Source organism: Zosterops lateralis (genome assembly GCF_965231275.1).
Source record: "Zosterops lateralis genome assembly, chromosome: 8".
In the NCBI taxonomy this organism is placed as follows: Eukaryota; Metazoa; Chordata; class Aves; order Passeriformes; family Zosteropidae; genus Zosterops; species Zosterops lateralis.
The window spans coordinates 12327779-12351743 of record NC_139768.1 but is presented as its reverse complement, the minus strand read 5'-3'; the positions used below and the strand labels follow the sequence as shown (position 1 = coordinate 12351743).

Genomic DNA, 23965 nt, shown 5'->3' with positions numbered 1-23965 from the left:
GTACCAATCTCAGATGCTGTAATGAGGTTCATTCGTGTTTTCATACATGGTAAAAAGTTTGTTGTTAAGACTTTGTGACTGTAGACGAGGCAGTGCAGTTCCTGTCCTCTCAGTTAACATTAATTTCATGTGATGCGTCTTATGCAATAAAAGTGTGATGTTCAAACTGGAGTTCCAAGATATTAAGAAGGAAAAGAAATGCCACAAGGTAAAACTTTCAGACCAAAACACATGAAAGCCCTACCGCAGAATAAAAAATTTCCAAAACTATGTTTACTGGAGATCCTAGAGCGAGTTCATGGAGATGATGAGGTCATTTGAGATTTGGGAGATTTGTAACACGAGAAAAAGAAATTCTCTCTATTTAGGTTATCCAAAAGATTGTAATGAAACAATTTGAGCACTATTTGTAAGTAGTCGTAGAAGTGAGTGTTTCTTTTATCAAAGGGTCATTTCATTTAAGAGGAATATGAATGTTAAGATCCACTAGTGACTAGAACCTGCACAGAAATCCAATATAGGAGCAGGGGGCATATTGAAAAGTGACTGTTCATGAAAGATTGTAGATTTATAACCACTGGAAACATTTTGCTTAAGTTAGCAACTCTTCCTTCTTCATTTTTTTTTTTTTGAGAGGAGCAGCTATAATTTAGCGATAGTTCTTGCATTTGAAATGAGAATTAAAGGAAAACTTCAGTTATTAAAAAGGCAAAAAGTAATTAATCTGTTATTTCATTAGAAGCCCATGATTTGCATAGGGATTTTTAAAATTAAACTAAGGGTTTTTTTTAGTTATCATCTTAATTTATGTGCATATTTACAAAAGCATTCCTTTAGGAGTGTTTTCTTTTAAAACACTGATGACCACACTTCAGAACATGGGTTGTCATTTTGTTTCCTGTTTCTACAGCACTTAGTGCAAAATGGATTTTGGGTCAGGACTATGACTCTTAAATTTTATAAATGACAGTGATATGTCAATGACAGTGATACTAGCAATAATTCACATCCTTTTTTTTGGTTTATATCCTTCTTGAAAATACCAGTAACTGAAATGTTGGAATGAATCCTGCAGCTCCAGCATGGACAGACTTACTCTCGTGCCTGCCTGTTCATTGACAGTTTCATTGAGCAATTGCTGTCATTTGATTGTGCAGACAGCAGGTTAACACCCATCTGGACCTTTCATATGCAGTCTGATTCATTTGTATATAACACTTTTCATCACGTCTCTGTTTTAGAAAGCTGTTAGCATGCTAACACGAAATCCATGTTTTTCCTTAAATTTGTCCCTTCCCGAGCCTTCTTAATAATTTAGAAGAGAAGTGTGGCTCATGTACTTGAGGACCTGCATGACTGAGTATGTATTATGTGAGAGCAGTCCAGCTTACTCTGCATGCTGCTTTATTTGTCTTGGCAAACCTATATATATGTCTGCTTATGGGTGGGGTTTTCCATAGTCATGGTGCTGCCAGATATTGGTCATATTTCACTCCGTGATTTTTTGAGCAAAATGTCTATCTGCTGAAACAAGACTTGTGTTTAAGAGCTGAGGATAAAGTGCTGACAGACTTTCTATGAATTTCTTGTATTGGGAGGTTGTTAATATTTTTATTTTGTTTCAAGGCACGCAATTTTGGTTTTACTTGAAACAAAGTTAATTTGTAAGTATGTCAATGTGGGGTCAAAGTCTGGTCCTCTGGTTTTGCATACTCTGTCATGCTGACATCTCTGTTCAAGACATAATTAATGTCACTGATTTTAAAGTAGGCCATCCACAATACTTTCTTCTTAACTGCCCAGTCATTCATAAATAATCCAACATGTTCAAGCAAGAGCTTGATATGGTGGCACTTATTGAAACCTGGTAACAAGAGCTAAGAGGAACGAGCTCAACTCCTCCGCAGAATGATCCTTCTTCCAGAGCCCGCTACATTGCTCCAGTTTATCAAGTGTCAGTCACAGTGCCACAGGTAATACCAGCTCTTCCAGTGAGTGATTCAGAGCAGGAGGGACACAAACCTCGTGGAGTATGTGACATGCCCCATGGAGCTGCCTCCTGCATTCTTTACATCCAAAACTCGTGTGTACTTGGCTTAGCATTGGCCGTAGAGACAGTGCAGGCTTGAGTCTTGCACAAGGCAGGTATTCTGGAGGCCAGTGTATGTACTGTGACATTTTACTCCCAGTAGTCCCAGGCATATCATAGCAGTTTAAATAGGCTATCCTCTGGGATACTTTTTATTCTGTATTGCTATCAGTAAGTAATACTTAATGACTTGTTACAGCATTTTCAGTAGTGCCTGCCCATTAAAAATAAATTGACTGTACTATTGTATTTGTCAATTGTAACATTTCGTAAGTAATTAAAAAATTAAATGCTCGGGCATTTTCAGTGTTCCTTATGTTACTTATTTCAATGTTTTAAGTGAGACACAAAGAGTAGAAACACAGAGCGAAGTCGAAGCTACCATTTGAAAATATTTATTTTTGGGGTAATGGTTTTATTCTATTAGTATGCACAAGTGCTGCATAACTCACATCTAATAATAGTGTGTTTTCTTAAACAGATGACTCTCCAGTTGCGTTGACCTTGCCTTGTGTAGTAGGACCTTGCTGTCTGCTGTTTCAGACAATGCTCTGATGTGAGATCTCTCCTCCCACAGTATTTTTCCCTGTCTGTGCTACAGCATACAACAAGAATGCTGCTGCAGTGATCTTTGGTATTTGAGGTTTTTGTTACACTGCATCTTCTTTCAAACGTTTTCATAATGCATTCCTTTACTGGGAGTACAAAACTCTGTTGCTTGGATTAGGTTAATTTCTTTCTGTAGCGGTACAAATACCTTTCACCACTGTTTTGGGGAAAACCAACTTGGTTTCCCTTTGGAATTTAGCAAGATAAAAAAGGGGTCATACCCAGACAAGCTACTACTTTGTATGCTTCCAACAGTTCACATCAAAGAACAACCTGTGGATTTCTTCTTGAGGAACTTTCTTGATGTGAATGCCTGCTTTTTAATTCCTTTAGGGTTTTGGATTTTTAGCTATATACCAAATTTCAAGGGAAAAGGAAAACCCAGTTTTGTAATATCCAGGCTGGTTTGCATTTTGAAGATGGTATTCTGCTTCTGTTCTAATTTTAGTAATTTTCATACTCTGACATTTTTCAAAGATGTGTTTTCAACCAGTTAGTTATTGTTCACTTTGGACAAGTATGTTAAAATGCATTTATAATCAGATTGCTGCATTGGTAGGCAGAAATTTCTAATAATTGGTTAGTATTTTTCTAACTTTTTCTAGAAAAAGTCACACTTTGGTGACTTTCAAGTGTTTCAGGTGTTCTGTGAGTACGTGCATTGTTTCTTCTGGAAGCTGTGGGAAAATAACCTCATTGCAGGTACTTCTTGTGAAAGCTTTAAGTTTCTGATCACTCAGTGTGCACCCATTTTATTCAGCACACTTATGGGAAGCAGTAACATAGAGGAATATCTCTGCAAGGCTGGGAGCTCCTGGGCTGCAGGAGGGGCTGGCAAACAGGCTGAGTCCCTGACTGGATCTGGAGTTCATGTTCACTCCTCAGCTCTGCCACAGGCCATGGTTTTGTAGCATATTCAGTGGCAGTCGTGTCAAGGAAGACCAGGCAGATAATGCTTCTTGAAATCTTTTGTGTTGTGGTACTTCTGCATTTTTTTAGGTGAAGAATATTTCTTATTATGGCTCCTTTAGAGCCCTTGAAGATTTTCAGTGTCGCATGAATAGTCTATTGTTTGCATTTTTATGCCCAAACAGCATATAAAAAGGGGAGAATTTTGCATAATTACATTTGTTTTGTTATGATTGCACCTATTTTTGTTTGTTTTTGTTTCTCTTAATAATTGGAATAATTAATATGGAATAGACAACCAAAAGACAAACAATAAAATTGAACCTGTTGGAAATACTTTTCTCTTAAGAGCCACTCAGAATGTTGCTGTCATTATTGATTTGAACATGCATGTCTTCTCATTCTGTGCTTTTATTCAGGAAAGTACGAGCAGGAAGTTCAACTTCAGCAGTGGTGTTCACTCAGTAGACTTAGAAATGAAATAGGGAGAAACAACATAAAAATAGATTGTTTCATATGTGTGTCATTTACTAAAACCTCCATGATTTAGAGGCATTCCTTATATCATTAGACTGGGTAATATAAGTATTTAAGTACAATTATAGGGTTTTTAAAATGTGTTTTTCTGTTGGATGGATTTAGAAAGTAGCTATCAGTATTCCATCATCTTGTGAAATTATATTAGCTTAGGCCAAGTCCATGTAGCACTGGGTACTGTTGTGTTCATTGTGGTACTTGTTATGTCTTTGTTCCCCTAATTAAAAGATATTTCAGAGACTGTAGACAAGATTCCAATACGTGGTTAAACTAACTTGCAGTATGAAACAGAATTGTTTATTAATTCTTTAATTTTTATTTTTAGATGTGTGAGGTTGAAGAAAAAGGTGTTTTTATTTACCTAAGCCAAACTACCCTTCTTGGTACTTAAGCAGAAAACATTTGTAGATAAATGTCTAAAGTTGGAACTTGTTTGGAAATACAGTTGAACCCCCAAAGGCACTCTTCAGTTGTTTCCATTCTCACCTAACTTTTCTAAAAGAAAATAAAAGTGAAGTGTATATGTAGTACCCTGTATAGGAATGCTGGGATCATTAAAAAATCTAGCTTTAGCAGCCAGTTTCACTGTGGAGAAGGAGTACAATATTAATACTGTTTGTTCTTGTTTGTGTTAAGCAGATATTGTCAGCTACCAATCTATTTGCGCAGATTAAATTTGTTTATATACAGTTACAGAAACATTTTGGATTTGCTATAACGAAAGAATATTCTTGTAAAATGTTACTTTAGGCCCATGACTAAGACGGCATTTATGAGTCTCTTGAATTATTCAATGCCTTTTTTTTGTTCTTAGTGGTCAGCTGAAGTTTTCTCTTGTTCCAGCAAATTCTGAGCTATGGCAAATGTTTTTTCCCTGGATCCTTGTGTCACTCAATTATGAACACTTTTTGGAAAAATGTTTTGCTTGCTCTGATTATGTTCGTGCAGCGAATTCTGAAGCTCTGTCTTACAACTTCTTATTTCTTTGTAGTAAGAGATACAAGGATTTAAGGAATCAGGGAAAATAGGGTCTTGTTTAAAATTTTGTAGATTCTTGTATAAAGCAATATAAATGCCTTGGAAGTCAGCAACATTTTGGATTGTAAATGATCCTTCTGCTTTACCAAGATAAGAAAATACTAAAATTTTAGATTAATTTTGGGGGAATTAGAAAAATAATGGGGTAATTTATGATATTAATAAATTAATATTATCTACAATTGAGGTATATTTTCACTATTTTGTCTAGTCATTCCAATCTATTCTGGGGACATGCCAACAAACTGATTTTATTATGAAAAATGTGTTGTCAGCACTGTTTAGAGCATCAAATTCCAAAACTTTGTTTTCCTTCCATGGAACCTCCCTTTTTTTCTTAGAATTATTAAACCGTTATTGTTCCCCCTTTAATTTTGTTTTTATAAATAGAGGTTCTGGTTTTAAGGTTCAGATTATGAATAATTGTATTATTAGTACAAGTAGTAATTATATAATAGTATAGGTAGGGCTTCTGGAAAAACAATGCCTCTCTGAGTACATGACTGTAAGAATTGGCAATACTGGAATCCTCTTCAGAAATTAATTCTTTATTCTTTGTGAAGTGTGATTCTAGATTTGCAAGCCAGGTTCAGTAGTGGTGTGTAGAAGTAAACAGTTCCCTAGACAGCAGGCTATAAAACAGGTCAGTGTTAAAATATGCAGTAACATCTTTCAAATGTCTGTAGAGTATTAGACTATTATGCCTGCCTGAATTCTCTCTCAGGATTCAGATCATAACATTTGTTTGGAGTTTTGTTACCTGGTAGGTGTAGGAAGGGTAGAGATGCACAGACAGTAATGGTTTTTCTAGAGGTCTTCACTTCCACCCTCCCAGAAGAGGGAAGTTTGTGTATTCTCTTAAAATTTTGAATATCATTCTACTTTACCCAAAGCTTAACTTTATGTTTGTGTCATCCCCTCATTTTGTTCCACATACTCTTTATTCTGTTAGGCAAGTTGATAATGAAAATGTTTATCCTGAACAGTCAGTTGTCTTGTTAGCTGGTACAGAAAGCTGGTTTTGAGGCCAAAATTTCTGATTTTAGCCTCAAAAGATACTGTACCACAGTTACAACAGTACAGCATAGTATTATCCTGTATGACAACCTCAGTGCACCCCTGAACTTCATTTCAACCGTGGTGCTCTACAGAAAGTTGCATAGAATTGACTTATGAGTTAGTGGGAGAGCTGTAAAAATATTTGAGGAAGGTGTGTGCACAGATTTAAAGCAAAGAAAATTGTTTGGTATGACAGCATTGGAGCTCTGAGGTTGATGTTGAGAAGAATGGAAGACCCTGGACAAAAGAAAAAAATCCAACCTTCACTTGCTTATTCTTGCTTGAGTTTACATTTAGCAAAACCCTCCCATACATTTTACTTGCATTTGAGTCAAAGAAGTCAGTGGAAAAAAAAAAAAGCCTTTGTATTCTGGTTTTCCTGCCTTACCCGTTTTGCTTATAATAAAGCTCTATTCTGTGAGCAACCATATGCATCCTAATAAAGGTTTTAAAGTTTGAATTGAGACAGAGACTGTCTCAGCTTTTGGCCAGCAAATGCAAAGAAAGTTGGCCATGTTCCCTCCATTTGCCAGAAAAGCATGAAAGCTGGGGCCCCGCCTCTGTCAGAGAAAAAGGGAAGCTCTGATCTTTCTGCATAGAGATTTTTGGAAGTATTGAGTCCTTGACATATTCTTGGTATGACTTGTCTGTCTCTTGCTTGCTAGATGTGATCCAAAGCTCCCAAGAAAAGATCTCTCATCTACAGTGAACTTGTATAGATTAATATGGGCTTTTTCCTCTGATTATCAGTTTTTAATATGGGCTTTTTCCTCTGATTATCAGTTTGGGGATACTTTTTTTGGATTTTGCAGTCCTAAATATCAACAATTAATTCCATATCTATGGAATTACAGTTTTTGTGCATGTGGCTTGCCTCTCAGGCTACTAAACCTAAAGACTTAATTGCTTACTTTTTCAATATTTGATGTACATATGAGTGTGTAATTAAAAAAGCATAGATATTGTACTATTTATTGCATGTTTCTGTGTAGGTACTTCTAGTATTTGGTTTTCTTCTGTTCAGGGCTTTAAAACTTTCAGTGTTCAGATAATCTGACAATCCTTTGAATAGTGTATGACTAGATAAAATAAGAATATTAAGTTATGAGGGAGATTATCCATAAAATTTAGACTTATTTTTAATGTGTTCTGGTATGGTTCAAAATATTTAATTATTGTCAAACATTTGAACTTAAAGTATTAAAAGTCAGAATATGGCATTTAGAATTAGTACACAATAGTATCTCTTGCACAGTCTTTTTACCATAACTGTACCTAAGATTATGTAAATATTGCTGTGTAATTTTTTTCTGGTGAAAAAATTACAGCGTTAATTAATTTATACACCAAATTACATCTGGTGAAGAAAACCAGCATTAATGAACAAGTAATACACCCAAAAACTATGCAGAGTCCTTGAATACTTCAGTGTGAGGAGTGTACAGTCTGTTTCTAATTTAATTTGTTCTCAGATTACTCTCATGAACTGTTTGAAGTTTGTCAAATACTTTGCAAGGTCTAAGGTAGATTTTGGGTTTGAAGGTAGAGCTTGCCTTACCTAAACTAAATTTCATTCTACTGATTTTATTTTTCTTAAAGGTAGGTAAAATGGGAAAGCAGAGTTTTGGAAGTCAATTGGAAGGTGTCTTGAATACAGTGGGTCTGAGTGTGACACAGTCCTCACTAAATTAACAGGATCAGGTCTATAAAGAGGTACTTACAAGAATGCAAGATAAGCTCATAGTAAAATAAGAGGACTACTGATAAAAAAAATAAAGAATCAAGAAAAAAAAGTCTAGAACTTGAAGGAAAAGATAGAAATGAAAAAGATCTACAGGAGCAGCTAACTGTTTTGAGGTGTGGCAGTAGCATGTCTAAGAAGACGGATGAACAATATTTAATTTGAAATCTCAAAGGACAGGTTAGTCTGCATTCATTTAGGTATGCTGGTTTTATCAGCTCTTTCTTCAGATGTCATCTACTGTTATCCATGAACTTTATTCTAGATATACAGGTACTATATCTTTATACCTCATCACCACATTTCTCACACAGCCTTGTAAGAAATTGACTTTTCCTTGTTGGCTTTCTACCAACCAGAAAGGAAAGCAATAACACCCACATTAGAAACTGTTACTGTTTAAACAACGATCTCCATACAGTATGGAAGATATTGATTTGGAAAAGGGAGAGCTGCAGTCTGACTGTTGCACCTTGTGAGTGCTGGTACAAGTAGTACCCCCACTGAGCTACCATTTCTAAACATTTTCTCTTCGTATCATCACTGAACTTGACCAGTTGTGGCAAGTCACTGGTAGGCATCACCTTGCAAACTGTCTTGAAGCAGATTTTTGGTTTTGCACCATTTTGAAACATTACATAGGTTTTTGTTGCAAGCAGAGCACTGTTGCCAGCATCAGCCGTTGTTTTGTTCGGAGCTGTGTAGACTGCACAGGCCATTAGTTTTCCTTGCTGCTTTGCCTCCCTTCAGGGATCTTTTCTCGTGCCAGTTATTACTTCATAACGCACTCAGCTGTCTGCTGGGGTCATCACTGGTTTGAACGGTCTGTCCTGCAGGTGAGCCTCCTCCTGCACTAGTCTGCAGGGTTTTCCCCTCAGCGGGATGAAGTCACTGTTGTCATCTTGCCCAAGAGAAGTCCGATTACAAGGCCTTGGACTGCTCCTTATCTTTCAGTTTGCTGTTCACTACTAGCCTGATAATATTTGATTCAGCGTTTCAGAGTAACCTCCTCATCCCTGCTCTTGGCGATGTTGAAAATTCCATATTCATAGTGCTGTTTGAGTATTACTTGATAATTAATTTCCCTCAAGTTCTTTTTATCATTTGTGGTTATGCATGATGGTGAGACCAATGACCTCTTTTGCTGGGGAGTTAGAGGAGGGGTCAGTGGGAGGACAAGCCGAGGGCTGAGACTCTGCTGCAGCCCACCTGGGTCAAGAAAGGCACCAGTACGTGAGCTGGGTCCTGATTCTGATCTGATCAAATGTTCAGGAGCAGCAGAGAGCAGGGCTTGAGCCCAGAGATGTGAACAATATAGCTTAGAACTGAGGGCAGTCCTGAGCTGAAATGGCTCCTGGGCCTGCTGTGGGGGATTGCAGGTGGGGCTGGTTATGGCATTTAAGAACTTGGTGTTCTTGAAGCCTTGACAGTGCCTCTGATAAATGCCCACATTGATCCCGTCCTGGGTTAACATCACAGGATGCTGTGCTGGTTGCAGCATTCGCTCATTGTTATCGTGCCCAAGTACGTTACAGAAAACAGAGTGGTTTGGTCTTCAACTGTTACAGCAAAAATAACCTTGAGCATTTCAACATGTGTTTGCTGGCTCATTATCTTTTACAGTCCTTTTGTGGTTGTATTCTTTGGCTTGTTTAATTGTGGCACCAGTTGCTTCCTTTGTGGTGCTGTCCCTTCTCTGCCCAAGTTTAGAGCATGGATCAGGCATATGTGCACTCCTCCTCCCTTCTAGGACCTTTTTGACCTAAATACAAGGAATGGAGTTGTATTGAGTTAATGTGTTAGCAGCAGGGATGCACAATCAAATGGACGCAAACAAATCTTTTTGCTTGACTGAGAAAGTATGTATGTAACACCCATTTTTACATAATACGTTATTACAGAGGCATATGAATGTAAGAATGTATCCTAGGGTAAAAGAACTAATATTATTTCCTAGCAGCATTTTAAGATTTTAATGAAACAGTTTTGTTTGGATACTAGCAGACTCTCTGGCACATATTGCCAGTTAAGTCAAAATAGAAAAAAAGGTGTTCTGGAGATGGAAGTGTAATTTTCCAAATTATAACTGCAGTTTCTAGCCTAGTTTCTTATGGAAATGACTTTGCAAAGCACACTGTATGTCTGTTCATATTTTCTTCCAACTTTTAACTTGGCCTGTAGCAATTTGGTTTATTACAAAGTGCAGATCTCAAAAATGCTAGACTCAATAAATTTAACACAGATGTTACTCAGGTACAGAAGAGAAGTTCTGTAAATCATTTTGGCTGTGAAGAAGTTGCACATTAGTTGAGGGTCCATATAGGAGAAAGTCCTTAGTAATACTAATACCTCAGCTCTAAGAAAAGCTTTAGTTGCAAGTGGCATCACAATTATTTCAATTACAGTACTTTTAGGAGTAACTAAGGTATATAATGCTTGATTATTGTGCATTCTCTTGTTTTAGTTTATACCTACTTTACATAAACCTTAAATATCCTCTGAGATACTTGTCCATCGATTTTACCAACAACTTCATTGGGTTAAAATTCCATCTATTCAGCTGAAAGTGCAAGATCTTTTTGGAAACGCAAGAAACTTTGAACAAGTGATTGTTTGTGTTAGACAATATAGAATTAGCTTTTGCCGCACATTCTTATCCTAATTAACTGTATTGTGCGGACTGAAGTAGACTAAAGTCTGGCATAAAGTCCAGTCTCATCAAGGGAGCAGATTTTCCTCTTTAGAATTCTATATTCTTACTATTCCTGAAGCAAGGAGCTTAACTGCACTACCCATGAGTGACCTGTTTTATGATGAGTGAATTTAAATCGAATACATGGTGAAGGTTGTCTTTTTATCCTAAAATAATGGGTGAAGTACAAACACACATTTATAAGCCACAGATTGTATGTACAAGTAGTCAGAAATACTTAGTGGACTACTTTCTTAGAGTCTTAGTGATAACCAGGAAAAGCAAATAAATATCTCCTCAGCAGGGATGTAGGTGTTCATTACAATGGTTTAAAGGTTCTCAAATGAAAGATCACCTAAATATCATTAATGAAGACATGCTATATTAATCTTCAGGTATGTTTCTCCTTCAGATAGATTAAGTTGTTAAAGAAATGCAACTGGAGCTTAAGGAACATGGGATTTGTTGTGTATTTTCTGTGTTTGACTCCATTTATCTTGGAAGATGTGACAGTATATTATAAAAGAAACTTTGTAATTTTGATAGTGGCTATATTTCTGTTCTTGTTATTTATTGAGTGGGATTGAATAAATAGAATTTATAATTTGAAGTACAATGAGGCCTACAGGGGTTTTAAAGTATTAAAACATTTAAATGATCACTGAAAGGGTCTTTCCCAACATAATCAATTTTATCTTAACATAATGAGCATCTTGCAAAATCCTGAAAACATAATTTGCAGTTGTGTGGAGACTTGCTGCTTACACATTTAATTTTGGCAAGAGCCAAAATCTTAGAGATTGTTTCATGGTTTGAATTAGATGTCAGGGCAGACTTTCTCCCAGAGAATGATGTGACTGATAAAACTGTCATAGGAAAAAAAATAATGTAGTCTTGATTTGCTGAACACGTATTATTTGCTATATTTGTGTAGTGCTATTTTCAGTGTCACAGTGCTTAATATTTAGAAATGTAAAACAGTAGTAGTAGTATAGAAATTGTTTCATGTCTTTTCAGGGCTGCTGAATCAATAGTCTTCTGAAATTTCCATGTTTTTAAAGCAGATAATTAATTACAATCTAAGCCAACAGGTTGTTTGCTCTTGCCTTATTTTGCTCTTACCCTGTTTTTTACTCTTATATTTTCTCTTAGGCATAATAATATGCACAGGACATAGCAGATGTTCAAAAGAGAAAGAATAAAAGTTTAAATATTAAGCTTCCTGAATGAATGGCATGAATAAATCAGGAGTAATATACAAAGAAAATATATTTTGAGGAAGGGGAATAATGGTGCAATAATTTAATAATGTCAGTTTTCAGCATTTGAAATAGTTTTCTTTGCTTTTCTTTAACTGAAGTGTAAATGCATAAATTGACAAATGACTGAACTTTTGTCCTCCTACAGGTTAGCATTTGACTTTTATTTGAAACATATACCAGGGTTTCAAACTCAATCTTGTTGCAGTTATGACAGCTGAACAGTAACATAAAAGTTATTCCTCAAGTAATGTTTTAAATAGGACTACTGTGGCTTAGCATGCTGTGAATAAAAGTGTTAGCTTGGGTTTACAGAAGATAAACTGTAGTGATATATGTGCCTTTAGCATACCCTCACACATTTTAGTGCTCAGAAATATTTTTATTACAGGTTTGTTCTGTTCTCACCAGTGTGGCTTGAATTACAGCTAATACAGGACAGTGAGAGAGAGGGAAATGAGAGAAGACTTGAGTGCTCACATGGGAAAAATGCTGTAAGGAAGAACAAACAAGGCAAGGAAACTTAAGTGTTCTTGTTGCTTATTGTGTCACGCCTGGATTGGAGTGATTTTAAAACTTTAGCAGTTGCTGATTTGAAAGATTATTTTTTCAGGGTGACAGCTTCTTATGACAAAGCGTGTCATAAGACACGCTTACATTGAAATGTATGTCAGTGTGGCACATTAAGTCCCTTGAAGGCATGGTTTCACATTGGGTAGAAATGCTGGTGAGCTCACATGGGAAGACTGCTATCAGTGGCACTTTGCTATTAAGCTGAACTAGGTAAAAAAGAGGATTCCCAGGGCTAGAGATTCCTGCAGGACATGGGGTTTTGCTTTGTGATGTGAACGTCTCTGGTATGGCTTTAGGAAAAAGGAGAATGTGAGGTAACAATGATGGGATAAACAGTTCTTTACCTCAAGGCTGAACTGTCATGGTGTTACCAGTGTCCAGGCAAATAAACCTACTGCTGTAGAAACTGATGTGCTGTTTTCTATCCCTGCTGAAGTGTGCATCCCAGCACAGGGGGTGGAACTTTGCTGGGAGGCACAGTTGGTACTCCGGGCAGGGTGTGGAGTGTGGTTGGCATGCTGTGATACCTGGAGCCTGTCCACTGCTCTGAAAGGGTCAGCCTGCTGTAGGGCTTGGCCATTGGCTGGCCAACCTCTGAAGGCTTGGAGCAACTGACTCAGAAAAATTATATCCTCTGGTTAGGGCAGCATCTCCAAAAGCATTTTTCATAGGTGTGGTAGGAAGAGCATGAAAGACCGTGTGGTATGGGATCAGAGCATGAAACACCTAATTCTGTCACTGGTGTACCATTGTAAATCTGTGATTGGACATTTTTTACAAGTGGAGGCCACCAATCCATTTCCTACTTACTTTTCTTTCTCATTTAAGAACTCATCTGGCTTTCATCTGGCTTTTGGTAATTTTTCCTGCTCATGTACTTAGTTTGCATGTACTAATGACTCTTTAAAGAGAGAGTTTGATGAAAACTAAGATGGATGTGGTATACCACGTTTACAAATTACTACTACATTAGTATGTAGTCCCAGGTTACTGTTGACTCTTTAGTGTCATAAGCTGTTCATATTTCCTAGTGGCAGATTTTGAATGTGGTAACAAAGTTCTCAGTATTGTAGTGTTTTTCTGTAAGCCTTCCATTTTGTATTAATGTTTTAAGGCCACAGAAGTGATTGGCAAATAAGTACATACTGTCATTTCCCCCGTATTTATTAATTGTATTTGATGACAATTATTTTCATTAATATTTTAACAGAAACACATTTTGCAATATTTTAAAAATAATTTGAAACCAAGATGTGTTGTGCACGAAACACTTTTGATTCTTCTTCATTTCTGTTTGATGGACTTAAAGCCTTGATCAATAGAAAAGTCTCCTGTTATTTTTCAACATGTTTAGTACTGGGTGGCCTTAATGAAGGGACTTACTGTGCTTTATCAACTGATAAGAAATGGCATAATTTGGCTAAAGTGAAACCACGCAAATGAAAGGACGTGTGTGTAGAACTTGAGAATTTTTTAAAGTGTAAAATGAAGATATGAATGATGGCATTGGATTCAGGGGTACCATAAAAGTTTTCAAAGGTGAACAAAGCCTTCAAGTAGGATGATGGCTGAGTTATTTTCAAGTCTGAAGCTCTAGGTATTTCAAAGGATCTGAATGACTGGTGGTTGGTACTCAAACACACACTCAGTGTGTGGGCAGTGCTGTGAATGTGTTTCTCGCTGTTCACTGCAGATTATGTGAATACTTCCAGTGAAGCAAAGGATAACATCTGAATTTTGAAAAATGGTTGATCATTTCACCTAGTACCAATCTGACTGTTCCTTACTACATTTAAGTGATGGAACTTGCCTTATGGTCATTGATTTATTTTGATTTGTTTTATTTTTTAGTTGTAACTTGTGTTGCTTGAACCTCTCAGATTTTCATACTTATCTATAATCCTATAGATCAGTATGTATTTGATGTATATCAGTATTGTATTTAGAATGTTTTTGATTAAGCTGTCTCAATGTGAGGTGCTGCAGATGCATTTCTACTTTGGCCTTAGATTCTCCCTTAGTCTCCACCCTGCTTTATACTTATGCTACTCTGTCAATTTACACGACTGAATTGTGAGCAGCCTCAGTAATTCTGCCTAAAGACTCTCTTCCATTCTCGGTTAGTTTTCCTCTGGATTAGTTGATTCTTCTCCCTGCAGGAGCTCCTATTCAGGAGATACCTCATTGAGAGTGACAGGGAATGGGTAATGAGGGATCAGCTGTTTTGGCTAGAGCCTGCCAGTAGGTTGGCTTAAACCTCAAACCTCATTTTTAATTGTGTTTATTTTTTCGCATGGTTTGTATGATTATTCTTTAAATTTTCAGATCTGAAAATAAATCCTGATGCATTAGTGCATTTGTTTTTTACATGCTTTTAAAAATATATTTTATTTCTCATTGCATTTTTTATTTTTCATCTGTATAAGCTTTATTTATTCTTATCCTTTGTATAATGCAGTTTATTAATTGTCAGTCATTTTCTTTTCCTTTATTTCCTTATTTTGTCTAATCTTTCTAAGAGATCTACATACCAATGACAAGTCTGTTGAATTTCGTGCCTTGAAACTTTTTGGTTTTAATTGTGCTGCACTTTGTTTTCCTGTGAGTGACTCAGTGCTTGAAAAATCTTTTTTATGCATTTAACTGTTGTCATGTTCCTCAAAAAATTAAGAAAAGTTGTTCCAGAAGTACTTGTTCAAAGATGGAGAGGAGTTATTCTGCCTTTAACGACTGGAGTTGTCGTGCATCTCAGGTAGAAGGGCTTGTTCATCCAAGTGAACAGATGATGAAATTACAGCTCCCAGATAAGGTCACTTAGCATGAAATTCAAGTAATCACTAAATAGAAAGTTTATTTAAACAGCTTGTTGCAGATCAGATCTAGAAAGAAATACAGAATTGATCCTGACAGTAAGATAAATGCAGTTTTAACTTCTCTCTGTGCATCTCCTTGTACAGAAAAGGAATTTCTGTAAAGAAATGAAGAGTGGAGCTGGTATCTGGCAGAAGCTTCACATTCTCCCTGATGTAGTGATGAATGATGAGGCAATTGAGAGGGTTCACCATCTGGCAGACGTTTGCATAGTTTGAGACATCTAATACACAATCATGTTTAGATAAGTATTCTAGAAATTAGAAAAAAGACTCTAATTTGACAGGACATATAAATACTGTAGTTCTTTGAGATTTTTTTGTTGTTGAAACAGAGATGCTGGTGGTAAATCTGAGGTTCTGCATGATGCTCTATGCCAAATCAAATGTTGTTATAACTTGCTTCCAACTGTTCAGATAGGATTTGTGCACATCTTGAGTGATTCTTAAGAGTCTAGCTATTTCCTCCTTACTGTTTGCCTGTGGTCCCCTAGGGAGAAGTGAGGTTTAGAAAATGGTAACGACATGTTGGTGCCCTGTTCTTGTGCTAGTATCTCCTGCTTGTTTCTGACACAGAACACTGTAATGAAAAACTAGTAGTGTGCATGATGCAACATAAATTACAGAGGACTTAATAAATGGGATTTCTTATTCTGTTCAAGGAATTGGTCTGGAACAAACTACAGCTTGCCTACTAAAAAAATTAAGCTCATTATTCTTCTTTAATTGTAAATGGATAGTTTTAATATACAAAACATTTTCCTCATAAATCAGTTTTCTCCTTAAGAGCTTGAACTGGGATTATAGTTGTCAAGCATAGTTGTTGGGGTGATGTGACAAAGATGATAAGTAGTTTTATATCTACTGACCATGCCAAATTATTTCTGTAATTTGCTGTTTCCTGAGAATCTCTCACTAACTGATTGCTTATGCCTTAGATATGATGTAAATACATAGTAATTTGAAATATTTAATAAAATTATTTGGGTTTTTTTGGGAAGGGGTTGTGTGCTGAAATGTCTTTTGCTTAGTTAGTTACCTTGTATATGTAGCATGCAGGATGAACATTGAAGAAATAGTTTTAAGTGTCCCAGAGTAGAAGGGAGGATTGTTAGGGTGCTTGCATTTGCCCTTTAGCTGTTTTGAATTATCATCTGTCCCAGTCCAATAGCAGTTAGCCCATGGAAACCACAGTATGTGTTTAGTAATGTCATGTATCTGTTTCCATCCCTTTTATTCTCTGCACTCATAATCTTGTCCCTACCAGGCATTCACTGAATTTCCTGTACAGCTCCTACAGCATTGCACATACAGAATTTCATTTGGCATCACTGACAGCACCCAGCTTCTCTAAACAATCCCCATCTTCACCTTGACACCCATCCCTTGCTTGCCCCTCATGCAGTTGCTGCTTGTTCCCACAGTCTGAACAGCATCCTCAGATATTTACATGATCATCTTTTCCTTTGGCAGCCTAGAATTGAAAGGCTTTCTAACTTACCACATTGTGGGATGGTTCTGGTCCTTAAATGCCTTTCCTAAACTAAATAATGCTCTAAGTTCAACATACTGTATTTTGTTTTCACTGAAGCAGAATTCTGGCTGACTTCAGAAGGAAATTAGCTTGAGTAATGAGTTATAGGTTTAACTGATAGTAAATTAATACAGTTTTGTAGTCTTTGATTATGTTGGATGTTTTACTTAGACTGTCACAAACTTCAGTTCCAGATATCTGGGGAATAAGAAATCATTAAATGTTGATATTAATTGTTATTAATCCTAATTAGAACCAGCCTGTACTTGGAGTCTTAAAGTGTATGCAGTCAGTGTAAACGAAAAAAAAAGTAGATAAATTACTTTTGTGTCACATGTTTTCAGACTTAATACATTCTGTGGATGTGTGTGCTGAATGGTTGCCAGGTTGTTTATTTTAATTACTCATTTGTCTTTGTTGGCTGACCTCTTCATCCACAATGATTCACTAACACTGGATCTAGTTTCTTATATTTTTACTTCCCTTTACTGATAGAAGGAGCACATTACATTTCTGACATAACTTAGGCCTTGTAAAATGAACCAGTGTAGTTATTAATGGATTTCATCAGCTAATCTAGCAGCTTTAGAAAATGCCAGCATGTATTGAATACAGTGCAGGCTTTGCTGTCTACTTCAAGTGCTTTTACGTTCAGATTTAACTAAAGCCCTAATTCAGTGTGGATGTACAAGAGGAGGAGTATGCTTTTGAAAAATTTCAGCATTTTTACATGCAAGTGCCTGTATATGTTTGTATGTGGGTTTTATATGAAGATCCAGGCTTTGGCCACCCATATACAGACAGGCAAGTAAAGGAAGCTGCAGGGAGTGATAATACTGCAATTCTACAGTAAGACACAAAATAGTGTTTTATTGGTTGAGCTTGTGAGTTTTATACTTGATAACATTTATAACACTGTGTTATAAATGCACTTCATAGCAAGTGTAATGAATTCCATCAGTTTCAGGAATTTGCTGGGCACACTGAATTGAATCTCTTGATCACAGTGGAAAGCAGACATTGAGAAGAGTATAACTTCGGACACATGAAACCCCTGTCATCTGTTCAGCAGAGCCACAGCTTCAGATATTTTTGCAGTTGTCTGTAGATCAGAGGCTCTACCATCATGGTTTTTACTTGCTATGAGGTTTTGCATCATACACTGGACATACCAGACTAAGAGAAATTTCAGGGTGCATTTAGATATCCTAGCAAACATGATCTAAACTGAAGCTTCTACTGAGAGTGAGCTTCTAAACTGAGCTTCTACTGTGGTCCCTACCAGCCATTCCTAATGTTTTCTTTTCATGGAATACAGTGATCATGTGTCCACAAAGTGAGTCAGTTTGGTTGGATGAAAAGAATAGTTTTATCTATAGTTTATCTAATAGTTTTATAAGTTTAGACTTATCAGCTAGGTGAATCAATTTAATTGTGTGGACTCATGATCTCCAGATGAGTAAGGGTGTTCTACCAGTTTTGGTGACAGCTGCCTGTTAGACTGACATAGCTGAAACATCAAATTATCTTTGCAAATTGCAGAAATGTGTAAACCACATTAGGAAGCATTTTCTTCTCTTCCCTATGCTGCTCATTTTGTCCCTTGTGCTGTTGTAGCACATTAGCACAACCATACTACTACAAACTAGATTGGGAAAACGTTTTAGCTGTGAAGTAATTTGAGTAAAAAGATTCTTGAGATGGATCACATTTGCATTGCAGTCACATTGCAGTGAGGACGGGAACAGCTGGACATGCAGTGGGAGCTTCTTAGGCAGACATTATTCTTGATGAATTGGATTTCAAACAGGCACAGATAGAGAAGAGTAATTCTGGTAGAGAGAAATGGGCAGGTGTATGTCTTCAGCAGCTGAGGAGAGAAGTGACCAACAGAACCAGTGTTGGGTGAGATTGGAGATAATTTCTAGAGAAAAGAAAAAGGTCTGAGAGAAGCTGTTTGGGGAGGATGTGTGGAAACATTTTGGTGTAAGAGAGATATGGAAAAATTATGTACTAGGAAGGAGAGCTGTGAAGGATCAGTCCTAGTCTCTGAATGAGCTTTGTGGATAGTCAGGGATATAAATGGGCTTCTGGTTTTAGTAAATTTCTGCTTATAGAAACAAATCAGTGATTGTTTTTCTTTAATTTTCTTCATATAAAAGCAACATAAGTACATGGTCAATTCCATGATCTTAAAATAATTTTGAGATATTAAAGTTGCATGATAACGTTGTCTTTTTGCACAATAGTGATATTTTGTAAGAATTTCATTTAGCAACAGGTGTAATAAGAGGTATAATATTTGCAGTGAAAATCCAATCCATTAATTTCTATTTTTGACTTAGCAGTAATACAGGGTGTACATTTATGAATATATCATGGTGGCAGGAAAGATAAATCAGTAAGATTAAAACATTTCTATAGATCACAGAATTCCTTGAAAAATCAATGCTGAAGACAACTACTAATACATATGCATATTTTATACCCTTTACAAAGAATTATTACTTGATATAGCAAGAAAAAAACCTAAAGAGATCAAGAAAAAAATCAGCTGTTTCTCCTTCTTAAATCTTTCTCCTTTGATCAGCATCATCCTATGTAGATTTGGATTGAAAGGCCAGTGGTTGCCAGAAAAAATAAGATGGGATCCATCAAGTGTGTAATGTCAAAAAAGTTATGTAAGCTGTCATCTGTGGGTTTGAAGAGGAAGGACAGGGAAAAGAGATAGGAAATGGTAGAATAAGAAAATTGCTGAAGTGCTTTCCTTTTTTTGTGTTTTGGTGGTAGTATGGGTGTTTTTGTTCTTTTTAAAGTGAAATAGGTGAGGTTGAAGAAAGTGGATTAAAATCAATTTCAGGGTACAATTTAAAAGTAGAGGGACTACCAGAGAATGTAGACTTAGAAAATAACAATTTTGAGTGTTGCCTTTTCATTCTATGTGCTCTGCAGCTGAGCTGTTGCAGTGTGTCACAGGGTGCTCTGTGGGCTGTGTTGGTAACATGATTCTGTTTTAAGATCCAAACTTGCCACTCTGTTGAACTACTGCTATCTCCTTCTACACAACTTTTGTATGAATCAGAGCTGTTATTTTCCTTTCTGGTGCTAAATCTCTCTAGTACAGGATCTGAGTTTACCACCTGGAGTCTGCTCTGGCTGATCTGGCATGCACATGCGTTTTGTAATGGGTGGAGAATGTAAAACTTGTGGCTCTTTGTCCTCTCTGTCACTTTCCTTTGTGACCCTCCCTGTTGTTAAACCAGTAAAATTGAAATCCTGATCGAAGTATGAAATTGCATTTTTTTTCACATACTTGTGGTACCTACTGTGTGAAGAGGTCCAGGTCTAGCAAACTCTAAGGGCTCAGATTTGTAGCAAAATGTAACTTCTCTTAAATTTGTTGTTCCTTTTTTGTTTTGTGACCCTCCAGCCACCCTGGCAAAAATGATACATTTAGTTACACTTATGAATTTAATTGTGTTGGAAAACAGCCTGTCAAATATCCTGTGAATTAATGGGTGCGTTTACCTTTTGATTTGTGCCAGGCTGCTTTTGGATGAAGGTTGGTAATCAATAAAAATGAAAGCCGACACTCTGAAATGGATTAAAATAAAATTGTTAATCGTAGTTACTTGAGAAGAGTATCGAAATAGATTTTACACTTCAAATTAATTATTGAGCTTTCTGCATTTTATCCCTCCCATAATTTTTCTATCTGTTATGGATGATTTAATTATTATGTGTAGCTGAAACGGTGATTTCATCATTTGGCTTAGTTTTCTGCTGTTTCTTCCAGTTGAAGCTTTGAAGTTTTGGCGTGGTTTTTTTTTGTGGTTTTTTTTTTGTTTGGTTGGGTTTTTTTTGCTTGTTTCTATTGAATTTAGACTGTTCTAGTAAATGGAGGCGTTAATATAGCTGCCTACATTTTCCATATTTTTAATAGTGGCCTTTATGGTTTTCAGTGGTAAATGTGATAAATTGAAGTGTATGTGCATTTGTTTAATTCACCATGATTTATCTATGCGTGTCTCTTTTAGTCTTCTGTTTCCTTTGTTGAGCTGTCTGTAACCTCCTATTTTCTGATTCCAAGATTTACTTTTATCATGCTCCTTGCAGGAAAGAAGCTGAGAATTAATGACAATGTTGAAGGGCAGGTTGACTTTTTAGCTTAAGGCATACAAGTAAAGGAGTCAGAAGATTATTTATGTTTCAGTCCTACTCTAATTTTACTCTAATTACACTTTATGCTTTTTCAGTTGTAAACTTGTGGCAAAAATACTAAGTTTTCTTCATGATTTCATGGTAACAACATACTGTTTGAGGGAAGCAAAAACTGTGTAACACGAAAACAATTGCAGTTATAGTTTTGAACAGGAAAATAATTATTTTAAACGACAGTGTAGATTTAAAATTGATTGTATTCTTCAGAATGTTTTATCCTGGCTATGAGTCACAAAAACCACAGAAATTACATTTTCTTTTTTCCCTTTTTATTTATGTGTTCAATTTCATTGTTACAACTTCAGGGTAATTAGTTTTCTGCGGTCATGTGGCTTTCCATGGTGAAGTGGAGAAAGCTATTTAAATACATAAAACATGACAGTGATGTTCCAAAATTCTTCTGTGAAATTCTAAGACAGATTTAAATGTGTATTTTGGAATTCTCTAGGTCTCAGTACAATTAACTTGCGTTGCTGTGTTTGTAGTTGTGATGGATTTTGTGTCATGGATGCTGTTCAATATATCTATATATTTCTTGTCTTTACAGAAAACCCACTTTTTGGATGCCCTGTGGGGAGATGCATCTGTGACATGGAGTATGTGTTTGGCCATCCACAATCAGAGGCAACACTGTGCGTGCTATATATGACAGAGGATTAATTGTGGAGAGAGTCCAGCTGAGTGGCTACATCATAATAAGGAACTGGTTTAGAAATGTTAGTGTCTCATGCCAGTAATCCAAGTTTGGGAAAGCCTAACAGCCCAACAGTAAAAAAAAATATTTTTTTGTAAAAGTCAGTTAAAAAAAAAACAAGCAGTGGATATATGTTTTACCATGTGTTCCCTGACTCTTTGGCACTGAACCTTTCATTACACTGAAATCATGGTATGAGGATTGGTGGAGAAGGTCCTCCCCCCATCCCCAGCACACATCCAGCAGCTAAAGACTGTGTCAAGATGACCTCTGAGGAGATGACAGCCTCCGTTCTCCTCTCTGTGGTGCAGGGTAAAGTGATAGCTGCCCCGTCAGCTGGAGATGAAAATACTGAAAATGCTTTGGACACCAGTGCTATAAGAAGACATACTGCCAGTTCAGGAAGGCAAACCACACACAATCTGTCTTACTTACACAGACTTGATGAAGAAAGTCTTCAGGGCTCAGTGCCCAAAATATTCCCTCTGGCCAAAGAACAACTGGCTAAGGACAAGAGTAATGAAAACTTCTGGGAGAGGAACAGCTCCATCTCTGATTCAGTGGAATTTCTTAACATTAACTGTAATATTGCACAGAAAAATTACAAGAGTAATATCCCGTGCAGCCAGTTGTATCAATCTTATGCTCCTTTAGCAGGGGAAGAGGTGTGCTTGGAAACTGGAATTCCTGTTTCGCTGGAAAGAGCCATGCTTGCTGAAATTCAGCTGAAAATGAATGGACCTTCGTTAAGAAGCCAGACAGCAGTAAATAAGAATGACAGCAGTGATCCTGATAAAGTGGCCTTTTTTCACTTACATTGTGCTAGTGAAAGGAATATATCAGAGACTTTGTGTGGTTTACACAACAGCTTCATTTTGGATGACTGCTTGCAGCCCATGAGTGATGGTGATGGCAACACCACTGGTTCCCCAGCCTGTACTTGCAGTATAATGCAGTTGACAAATAACTGTGAGAATGAAAATGGGCAGCAGTTGTATGAAGATGCTTTAAGGCATAAGTATTTATGTCTGGAAAGAGCACCACGAAAGGTTAAAGTGGCGTGCTCAGGTCACAACTTCTGTGGAAATAACTTTACTGGAAGAATGCCCTCAAAGCCCTTTCTGAGCCATTTTGAGGACTGCAATGATAACTGTGAAGAAGAGCTGGAAGAGGATTTTTTTAGAAACAAAAAGGAACGTTCTACTCTATTAATAAGACGTTTCTGTAAAAATGATAAAGAGGTTAAAAAATCAGTTTATACTGGAACAAGAGCAATTTTTAGGACTTTACCATCAGGGCACATAGGAACTGTTGCTTGGAATTACATTGAGCAAAGGAGAAACAACAGTGGCATGAAGCTTTCTAGGATTACAACAGAACAGCTAACTATAATTCAGTCCCTAATAAAATGGAAATTTAATTCCTGTCTTGAGAAGTCTTTATGGTATGAGGTAAGCTTTTCATAGTGTTTTTTGGGAGGGGGTTCTTTTTGTTTCCTTGTTTGTTTTGATAACGTGATGACCTTTCCATTAAAAAAGCGCTTTCAACTTGGTAACACTGAATGGGATATTTCACTTACTTGACACGGTACATGCGTGGTACATTTAAGTATCATTATGAGTTTTATGGGGGAGAGGTGGGATGATGTTTTTTAGCTGAGATAGCTGGAGGATGTGTTTATATTTCTTAATTGGATGTTTCCAATTTGACATGAGTTCCTTAGCTTTTATAGTGCTTGCCTGTTTAATCACTTTCCACCACCACTGTATAATACTGAACATACAGCATCTTGGTGTGGAAGAGCTTTGATTTGAAGATTTTTTTGTAGTCTATATATATGAACTCAGAAATAAAAGTGAGTAATTATTTAGATAGAAAAAGTTCTGTCTACAAGTCAGCAAAAGATAAACAGGCACTGTAAAGCACTTTGCATAACTACAATGCACAGAATGTTTTCCTCATGGTCAGGAAAAGTTTAAAACCACATGTTTCTAAGTCTTTCTTCATCTAAATGGACACTAAAACTGTTTTTCTTCTTATCAACCTCTGTATATAATCTCCTTATGTATAACATGCATCAAGTTCTCTTAGCATGGTTTTCTTGTTATTGTAGTGTCAAGTATTGTTTCTGCACTAATAT

At 36.6% G+C, this 23965-nt stretch overlaps 1 protein-coding gene across 2 annotated transcripts in view; it reads left to right on the top strand.

Annotated features, from left to right (window-relative positions):
* The window catches only part of PLCE1 (phospholipase C epsilon 1), a 136908-nt gene that overhangs the window by 1554 nt on the left and 111389 nt on the right, over window positions 1-23965 (top strand). For both annotated transcript variants that reach the window (XM_083866007.1, XM_083866006.1), the window contains exon 2: window positions 21679-23276. In XM_083866007.1, the coding sequence (XP_083722133.1) occupies window positions 22020-23276 (1257 nt within the window). In that variant the 5' untranslated portion in view covers window positions 21679-22019. The remainder of the gene's footprint in view (window positions 1-21678; window positions 23277-23965) is intronic.